The following is a 10,173-nucleotide window of genomic DNA, read 5'->3' as shown; positions in this document are numbered from 1 at the left end:
TTTGAAACTTGAAACTCCCGCCACCGAGCTGCGTCCTGACGGCCCCGCCCACAACAGGGTCGTCACGTGTTTAGCCTCTGCATCGCGAGGGTTTCTGGGAGAGCGTGTACTCTAAGAGCGGAAGTCCCGGGGTCTGGCACGTCATTTCCTGTCTACGAGGGGAGCGCAACGGCCGAGTTTTCCCTGCGCTCCGCGGACATCGCATCATGAAAGAGGTGAAGAGCGAGCGGGAGCGGGGGAGCCGGCGCAGGCACCGGGACGAGGACGCGGTGGCGACGGCGGCGGCGACGGTGGTGGTGAAGCAAGAGCGCCTGAGCCCCGAGGCCGCGCCTCCCGCTCACCGCCGCCCGGACTCCGGCGGCAGCGCGTCCCCGCTGGCCGGCGAGCCGGGCCGCCCTGGTCACCGCGGGAACCGAGCGCAGAGACGCAGCCGGTGAGTGGGAAGCCGCGGGGCGGGCCGGCGGCGTTAGAAACACACCTGGAGTGCAGAGCGCAGCGGCGGGGGAAGTACCGGCGGTGCTGGTGTTACTGTGTATTTGTCACTAGCGTTGTCGCTGCGCGTGAAGGGCCTAGTGGACAGGACCCCACCTCTTCGTGTCTGTGTGCCCAGCACGTAGCGGCCAGCAAGGATCATTTTAAGTTGAAAGGTTTCCCCCATCTGCCTGCGAGTGGAGTGTGGGCGGTGTCTTTCTAATGATCTGCCCCCAAAGAGTACCTGTCATGTGCTGAAGACTGCCCGGGTACCGGGGCTGAACGGGGGGCCGGATGGCTCGGTTGGTGAGAGCCTCGTGTGGTTCCGCTGGGTCCCGGGTCGGGGCACACGCAAGAACCAACCGGTGGATTGTGTAAGTACGTGGAACAACAAGTCGAGGTCTCTCTCCTCCTCTTCCTCCCTCTCTCTCAAAAATAAAATAAAATGAAAGATAGATGACATTACCCTCTTGAATTGATGTCCTCTGACCCTGAGACAAAATAACTAGCAAATAAAGAAAATAGTTTGTTAGTAACAAGCATTACGAGTAGGTTAAAACATTTAACCTGACAGAGATTGGAGGGAAGTGGGAGAAGGCTGCTTTGAAAAGGTGCCATTTGAGCTGAGACCTGAATGATAAGACTAATCTAGCCTTGTAAGGACCCAGGCAGGGGAAACTGTGTGTGCAAAGAACCTGTAATGGAATCAGTTGTGATTGTCTTATTTATTTTTTATTTTATTTATTTATTTAAACATATTTTACTGATTTTTTTACAGAGAGGAAGGGAGAGGGATAGAAACATCAATGATTCGGATCAGCTCCCTCCTGCACACCCCCACTGGGGATGTGCCCGCAACCAAGGTATTTGCCCTTGTTTGGAATCCTACCTGGGACCTTTCAGTCCACAGGCGGACGCTCTATCCACTGAGCCAAGCCGGTTAGGGCTCATTTATTTTTATTGATTGGTTTAGAGAGGGAGGAAGGGAGAAAGAGGGAGAAACATCGATTTTTGTTCCACTTGTTTATGCATACAGTGGTTGACTTTTGTATGTGTTCTGGCTGGGATGGGACCTGCAGCTTTGGTGTATTTGGATGACACGCTAACCACCTGAGCTACCTGGTCCGGACAATTGTGATTGTTTTAGGAATAGAAAAAAATCCAGTGTGGTGATCAAGGAGAGTGGTTGGAATGAGGGAGGAGAGGGAGGAGACGGGAGAGGACTTGCTGATGGGTTGAATGTGACTGTGGGGGAGGGGTGTGGGCGCTGTTGGTGGGGGGAAAAGGGGTCAAGGATGACTTCTAGGTTTTTGGCTTGAGCAGGGTGGATGGTGGTGCCACTGCCATGGCAAAGACTGAGAGAGGAGACGTTTTGAGGGGTCGGGAATCAAGAGTTACGTTATCTAAGTGTGAGAAGGTTTGGTAGGCAGTTATGTCTGTGGGTCTGGAACTCAGGGGAGACTGTGGGCTAGGAAGGTGAAGCTCTTGACTCCTGTAATGTGAAAAGCAGAGACCTTCACAAACCTGATATTTGAAGGTAATTTACATGGGGGAGGGAAATGGAGATAAAATCCTGTGTGTGCCACTCTCTTAACAGGTCCCCAGCCAAAAAGAAAAAGTCCTCAGGGAGAAGAAGCAAGTCTCCTCGGAGTAACAGAAGCCGAAGTCCTCACCACTCGACAGTCAAAGTGAAGCAGGTGAGTGGATTGAGGTGTTCTGGTGCTGGGTCTGAATCTAGAGCCCGTTACCACCATCGCTAAAGTCTTGTGCATGTATTCACCTGCGTCTGCCATGGGATTTTCTCAAAACTGGGTGACTTTTTTTACCTGCTTTTTTGTTGAATGAAAGAGAGTATATGCCTGTACTTGTAAAACTAATATAGGCGTATACTCTTTACCTTGTTTCTTGCAATGGTGACCTCTATACAGTCAAGACATAAAAATATGCCCTGACTGGGAATCAAACGGGATCTTCCGGTGCAGGGGATGCCGCTTCAACCAATTGATCCCGGGCAGATCTTACATATTAAGTGTATTCCTGGGTATTGAGTAATTTTTGTTACTGTTGAAATGAGACATTTTTAAACTGTTGGCATAGGAGAAAGCTAGCGTTTTCTTTACACATTTATCCTGTTTGTGACTAGTTAGCTCTCTTTGTTAGTTCTGTTTTCTGTATATGATCCCTTTTAAGTTTGCCTGCAGGCACTCCTGTTTCTAGAGCTCTGAACATGGGCTGACACTGTTAGAGCTATAATTGGGCAACAGCATGGGATACACAGTCAGTGTGGCCTTGCATGGAAACATAACCACCACTGATAACCTTATTTCTATGGGGCATTTTGCTTTAAAAAAAAAAAAAATATATATATATATATGTGTGTGTGTGTGTGTGTGTGTGTGTGTGTGTGTGTGTGTATGTGTGTATTGATTTCAGAGAGGAAGGGAGATAGAAACATCAATGATGAGAATCATTGATCGGCTGGGGATTGAGTCTGCAACCTGGGCATATATGCCCTGACTGGGAATTGAACCATGACCTCGTAGTTCATAGCCGGAGCTCAACCACTGAGCCAGGCTGGCTGGGCGGCATTTTGCTCTTGAATGCCAAAGTCCAAATCACAAATGACTTTTGAATGCAGCTTGTTCATAGATTTTGGACTGCCTTGAATTTACTGAGTCTGCTCAAATTTCAGGAGCGTGAAGATCATCCACCCCGGAGAGAACGGGAAGATCGGCAGCACCGGGAAGCATCAGAACAGGAGCACAGGCGAGCTAGGAATAGTGACCGAGGCAGGCACAGGGGCCACTCCCACCAGAGGAGAACCTCTAATGAGAGACCTGGGAGTGGGCCGGCTCAGGGACGGGATCGAGACCTTCAGAACCTGCCGGCTCAGGAAGCCGAGCGGGAGTTTTATAATGCCCGAAGGCGGGAGCATCGCCAAAAGAATGAAGTCAGTACCAGCGGTAATGAGTCTCAGGAGTTGGTTCCTCCACCTGGTGGCAACAACAAAAACAAAGAGATGCCCGTCAAGGAAAAGCCAAGCTTTGAACTTTCTGGGGCACTTCTTGAGGACACTAACACCTTCCGAGGTGTAGTCATTAAATATAGCGAGCCCCCCGAAGCACGTATCCCTAAAAAACGGTGGCGTCTCTACCCATTTAAAAATGATGAGGTGCTTCCAATCATGTACATTCATCGACAAAGCGCTTACCTCCTGGGGCGACACCGCCGTATTGCAGACATTCCAATCGATCATCCCTCTTGTTCAAAGCAGCACGCGGTCTTTCAGTATAGGTAAGTGCATTTGCAGAAAGAAAGTCAAGTGTGAGCAGAAGCTAGTGTCTCAGGATTACTAAGTTTTGTGTGCATGTATATGCAAAAGAATCCGTACCCCTTATATCTAATATTCGTCTTAAGGAGTATTAATCTAATTACCCTTTAAGTAATTACTTATATTTGTATAAGAGCATTGCACTTGGTGTATGGGAATCCTGCCACTTGCCAGGTGTTTGACCTGGGACAAGCCACTCTCTGGGCCTCAGTTTCTACCTACCCCACAGGGTTGTTAAATGGAAATATAATTGAGAATGTGTTGGCTGTGTCTTGACAGTTTGCATAGTACATCTGCTATTGTTTGATCCTCCCATCAATCCTGTTAGGAGGATAGCATAGGTATAATGTCCCCATCTGACAGGTGAGAAGACTAACATTCAGCAAAGCCAAGTGACTTGCCTAAGTGGTCCCCATAATAGAACTCTGGCTCAAATCTAGTACTCTTAACTTTGAAGTTATAAACAACCCCCAAAATTTTCTTAATTATGGCAAATTTATTGATTGATTTTAGAGAGCGAAAGGGAGAGAGAAACATTGATTTGTTGTTCCATTTATTTATGCATTCATTGGTTAATTCTTATGTGCAACCTGATTGGGGATGGAACCCATGACCTTTACGTATCAGGACAATGCTCTAACCAACTAAGCTACCTGGCAGGGGCTGCATTTTAAGCTTTTGATCTACCATGAATTTCCTGTCCACCAAGTACCAGGTCTCACCTTTTTACGAAGTATTATTTAACTTGCTCCTAATTTCTAGATTTAAGGTCATGTCTTCTCCTTGTTTCTTAGTTTGACCTTGAGCTGTATTGAAGCCAGTTATTTACCACATCTAGGCTGTGTTAACAAAAAGCTGGATGATCTGAGGCAAGATTTGGTCCACAGTTTTCTCTCTTTTTTTCTTTTTTATATTGAACTTATTGACTGGTTAATAAAATTATAGGTTTCAGGTGTTCAGTTCTATAATACATCATCTATATATTGTATTGTGTATTCTCCACCCTATGTCAAGTCTTCCATCACCATTAACCCCCCATATCCTCCTCTACCTACCCTCACCCCCCTTAGGCTTCTCTCTCTTATCTCTTCCAGGCTTGTGGAATACACCCGTGCTGATGGGACAGTTGGCCGCAGGGTGAAGCCCTACATCATTGACCTTGGTTCAGGCAATGGAACATTCTTGAATAACAAGCGCATTGAGCCACAGAGATACTACGAACTGAAGGAAAAAGACGTACTTAAATTTGGGTTCAGCAGCAGAGAGTATGTTCTGCTGCATGAGTCCTCTGACACCTCTGAAGTAGACAGGAAAGAAGATGAGGATGAAGAGGAGGAGGAAGAAGTATCTGACAGCTAGCAAACTAATAAACAACCCAAACTCTTGAGAGACCTTTCCTTTCTGCGAAGGCTTTGTGATTGACTCGAGCACCGTGGCGCTCTTTGTAATGCCTCTTATTGCCTTAAGTCTCTCTTCGGTTGCTGACCAGCTTATGTTTTAATGTAAGAAAACCGACTTGTGTTTGAACTTTTTTCTGTGGCACATTAGCCACTTGCCTGTGGGCATATGTTTTCAGAACAGTCTCACCAACACGTTGTGTTCTCGCAGAAGCATTGTGGCTTTAGTTGGTGCTTTCAGAACTGCTGCCTAGGAAACTATAAACCCTTGTCTAAAGGGGAATTGTGGCTTGTTCTCTTTGTACAGTTACTTTATTTATAGGCTTTGTGGACTGGGTTTGTTTTGTTTTTGTTCCTGGGGCAAATCCCTTAACAGAATCTTTCTAAGCTTTGGTTATCACCAAAACAGCCTCCTGTATGTACCAAAGCTTTGACCTGGTTGAGCTCTTGAGTCACAGAAGTTGATTTTGCACTTCTTTTTGGGGGGGGGGTGGGGGAGGGAATTTACCACATGACCTCATTATTGTCTGTTGGACTTAAACAGATGCTTTAAGGAGCATGCTTAAGCATTTGACTGTACAGGAAGATCATGACTACTGCCAGTGGGGGCCGATGTAATGTCACGAGAGGCTGAGATGCACCGAGGGTCTGTTTCCTGTGAGAGAATTCTCATTTCTCCATGGAGCGTGTACATAACAATTTTGACCATCTTATCTGTTCTTCAATTTTGCATTTTTATTCAAATGTTATCTCTTTCTCTTTTGAGAAACACACTATTATTTATGTGGCAGGGTCCTTGCTTTCTTCTAGCAACATGTGTACATGTCTAAAGGAGGTTGTGTAGTTTACATGTTTCATCTTTTTAAAAACATCTAGAGAGGTGGTATTTACCTTCCCAAGGCTGGAAAGCATGGGAATTTCCTAATTTTCCACTAAAGGAATCTGTAAGTAGATAATTCATAACTACTTACATATATATAGTGTGAATATATATCTAATTGTGTATGAAAGAGCTGCAACTGATTTTCATATGAGGATGTTTTGTGATGTAAATGTAATGCTACATTATAGGTAAAGTCTCCCTGCATTTGAAGAGCAGGTTTTCATTTATATGTATTTTTGGGATAAAAAATAATAAAATTTGTAAATATAGCCCCATATCTTGGCAAGTGAATGTTGGTCCTGTTGAAGCAGCAGTGCTTTCTGTATTGGCAGTTAAGGGGTTTTCTTTCTCAGAATAGAGTTGGGGCAGGTTTTATGTAGGGGGCCTTGTACCAGTTTATCCTTGCCCTCACTAATTCACCCTCAGGTGGTGATGGGTGTGGGATGGAGAGAAAGGAGAGATCATACAACTCAGTCATTGCTGCTGCTAACTATTCCTCTTGGGTTGAAACTTACGATACTATTAGATTGTCTTTATATTGTTTTTCCATTAAGGTCTCACCCATGTGTACTCGGGGGAACAGCTGAATAATGTTTACTCAAAAGAAATGAAAAGATCCTCTTTGAAGAGTGAACACTTAAGGTTAGTAAGATGAACGGTTAGAGGAAAGGAAGCTATAGCCATGTAAGAGCAACTACCATTTCCCCACTGTGTTCTACATGGGCTACTGCAATGACTGTTTTTCTAATTTTTATATGTGCCATAGATCACAAACTACATATGTGCATATCTAAAAGGTGTGCTTTACTGAGATGGATTTTTGGATTATTCAGATCCAGACTGATGGTTTTGTCTTTCAGGGATTTAGGCACTAATCTGGCATCTCACCTTTGGGCCTCCTTGTTCAGTTTGTGCTACTCCTACTACTTCCTGGAGGCCCTGGGCTTTGCTTCAAATGCCATCCTGATGGGCACTGTGGTGACCATTTTTGCCTACATATTCAATAAGAGGTCCCAATTGTGGAGTAAACTTTTGCTTCCTGGATTAAGAGATTCTTCATGTCAAATATCTAGGAAGGTGCTCTCCCTCCTTTTTTTTTTTGAAGAAAAAGGGTTAAAGGAAAGACATTATCCATCTCCAGAGCCAGATATCACCAGCAGGCTTCTCATTTGAAGTTGACATAATCCTAAAACTTTCTTTTTTAGTACATTTATTGCTTAGAAATTCATGTTCATCTAAGCCAGCGGTTTTCAACCTGTGGGTCGTGACCCCTTTGGCGGTCGAACAACCCTTTCACAGGGGTCGCCTAAGACCATCCTGCATATCAGATATTTACATTACTATTCATGACAGTAGCAACATTACAGTTATGAAGTAGCAACGAAAATAATTTTATGGTTGGGTCACAACATGAGGAACTGTATTTAAAGGGCCAGAAGGTTGAGAACCACTGATCTAAGCTATTTGCAACTTCTTTATTCCCTATCTTTTCTCCACCCTGGTTGGCTTGTCTGTAAATCATTGTCAAAATCAAGTAACATGTAAAACAGCCCTTTGCTTCTGGGACCCTTCCCCAAATCCTCTGCGGTGGTTCTACATTTCTGCAGAGGTATGGGACAGGATCTTCAGATTTTCTCCATCAAACCTTTTCCTAGTCATCTCATTCCCTCATTCTAACCTTGACCAAGGACAGCTCATTAAGTGCAGCTGGTAATTGTTTTTAAAACATACAGTGGGGCCTTGACTTACGAGTTTAATTTGTTCAGAGACCAAGCTCGTTAAGGAGCTTGTTAACTCAAATTACTCTATCAACTCAATACAAAAAATCTGCCAAGAGACAGCTGGTATCTCAAAAAACTCGTTAGTCGGGGCACTCGTAAGTCGGGGCACTCGTAAGTCAAGGCCCCACTGTATATTTTTAGTGATTTCAGAGAGGAAGGGAGAGAGAGAGAGAAAAAGAGAAACATCAATGATGAGCGAGAATTATTGATCAGCTGCCTCCTGCACGCCCCTCATTGGGGGTTGACCCACTGGGGATTGAGCCCTCAACCCAGGCATGTGCCCTGACTGGAAATCAAACCATGACTTCCTGGTTCATAGTTCGATACTCAACTATTGAGCCATGCCAGCCGGGTGTAGCTGGTAACTTTAAAATACTTTTATTGTATCCTGGTGATAAAGCTATCAATTCAGATAACTGAAAAATTTTTAAAATTATGTTACTGTATTGAGTATATTAGTATACAACATGGCTTGGCTTCAAAAGGCTTAGAACTTACATATTTTGAGTTATCATTTAATATGTTGCCCAAATGGTAATATTTTTTAACATCTTTCCCTTTGGGGAAATTTGTGGATGTGAAGAAAGAAGATACGACGTTAATCAAAGGGTGACACACCATGCCGGCAGCACCTACTTGTGAGCCCACAATGGTCCTGGACATGTGAGTTTATATGAACTGAAAGGGCTACTTGATTTAAATTAAAGCTTTGGAACTGAAAGCTTCATTCAGTCTCTTGGGTGGTTTCCAGTATATTTATTAAATGGTAAACAATTTTATATGACAGCTGATTTGTTCACATGTATTCTAAAGTTTAATTCACTAAAGCAATAGTTGCATAAGCTTGCTATGCTAGCACTTGGTTTACAACTGTAAGTTACAAGCAGGGAGCAATAATATGGAGGCGGGCTGCACCGTGGGCAAGAGATGGCATGTAAGATATGTCTTGGAGACTAAGTGAATTTTGAACCAGTAGTGGAGGAGGGGCATTGTTTTACACCGAGCAGTCCAGGGGACGGCAGGACGGGTGAGGATGTGGAAAGGATCCTATAAAATTTAGCTGTTTAGCTGAAGGCCCACAGCAAGTTGTAGAGCTAGGAACCTCAGTCCAGGTTCAGTGGTCTTTCCTCTGGACCCTGGCTTTTCACCTCCCTAGCAGAACTTAGTGGGGAGACCTGAGAGAAATAGGCTGTCCTCTTCATAGAGGGCTCAAGGGAATCACAGTGAGTGGGATTTTCCGGGGCAGAGTGGCTCAGGCAAATCCTCACCACCAAGTCATAGGCAGAGCTGCTTGGAAATCATGTTGATTAATAAAAATAGACAAATATTCAATAATTGGGTGCCTAAGAAGTGCTATGAACTCAGACCTCAATAACAAAACTGGCCAACACTTGGAGCACTTTCTATGCATGAGCACAGTTCAAAGCATTTACATGGACACTAACACATACTTTAACTTATTTCTTCATAATCCTGTGAGGCAGGCTTCTTCCATTGTTCCACTTTGCAGATTGGAAAACGGGAAGAGAAAGGTTATGTTCACAGTGGTAGGTAGGATGGATTCAGACCTAGTCACTCTGGTTGCAGATGCCACATTCTTAACTACGATGATATATTACACCCCACCCCTTTTTTTTTTAAGAGAGTGGCCCAGCCAGTGTGGCTCAGTGGTTGAGCATTGACCTATGAACCAGGAGGTCAAGGTTCGATTCCCAGTCAGGGCACATGCCCAGGTTTCCGGCTCGATCCCCTGTAGGGGGTGTGCAGGAGGCAGCCGATCAATGATTCTCTCTCATCATTGATGTTTCTCTCTCTCTCTCCCCCCCTCCCTTCCTCTCTGATATCAATAAAAATATTTTTTAAAAAAAGAGAGAGAGAAACATTGGTGTGAGAGAGACACATTGATTGGTCACCTCCCAAAATCAAGCCTGCAATGGAGGTACGTGCCCTTGACCAGAACTGAACCCGAGACCCTTAAGTCCCTGGACCGATGCTGTAATCACTGAGCCAAACGGACTAGGGCTATATTGCGTTTATAGTTATGATATGTATAAGGTCTGGCCCTCGCAGAACAATATAAGCAGGAGCCACACACAGTGCTAGATAGAAGAAGCATTGGGAGTTACGGAAGCTCTGAGAAATAGTATTCAACAAAGCCTCAGTAGTCAGAAGAATGAGCAGTTACTCAAAAGAGGCCAGTGGGGATGCGAAAAGAAAGGAATACATATTTCTAGCGGGAGAGACTAGCACTAGGAAATACCCGAGGGGGTAAATTAATGAGGCTTTGGAAGCACTTAAAGTTCAGTTAGG

At 44.7% G+C, this 10,173-nt stretch overlaps 1 protein-coding gene across 2 annotated transcripts; it reads left to right on the top strand.

The window, feature by feature from the left end:
• Positions 1-134: 134 nt before the first annotated feature.
• On the top strand, positions 135-6,357 carry SNIP1 (Smad nuclear interacting protein 1). Of its 2 annotated transcripts, none has more exons than XM_036348629.1 (4): positions 135-433; positions 2,069-2,168; positions 3,164-3,765; positions 4,873-6,357. In XM_036348629.1, exons 1-4 carry the CDS (start codon positions 207-209, stop codon positions 5,159-5,161), a joined length of 1,218 nt encoding a protein of 405 aa, XP_036204522.1. In that variant the 5' UTR covers positions 135-206; the 3' UTR covers positions 5,162-6,357. The 2 variants fall into 2 exon arrangements, with proteins under 2 accessions (XP_036204522.1, XP_036204523.1); XM_036348630.1 differs by having other exon boundaries at positions 136-433; positions 4,897-6,357.
• Positions 6,358-10,173: the final 3,816 nt, after the last annotated feature.

The sequence above is a fragment of the Myotis myotis genome, unplaced genomic scaffold, assembly GCF_014108235.1.
Source record: "Myotis myotis isolate mMyoMyo1 unplaced genomic scaffold, mMyoMyo1.p scaffold_m19_p_2, whole genome shotgun sequence".
Lineage (NCBI taxonomy): Eukaryota > Metazoa > Chordata > Mammalia > Chiroptera > Vespertilionidae > Myotis > Myotis myotis.
This window is presented reverse-complemented; position numbering and strand designations above follow the sequence as displayed.

Coding starts and splice junctions, on each gene's coding strand:
- SNIP1 (XM_036348629.1), top strand. CDS start 207: ATGAAAGAGGTGAAGAGCGAGCGGGAGCGGGGGAGCCGGCGCAGGCAC. Junction 434..2,068: donor CGAGCGCAGAGACGCAGCCG/GTGAGTGGGAAG, acceptor CTCTCTTAACAG/GTCCCCAGCCAAAAAGAAAA. Junction 3,766..4,872: donor CACGCGGTCTTTCAGTATAG/GTAAGTGCATTT, acceptor CACCCCCCTTAG/GCTTCTCTCTCTTATCTCTT.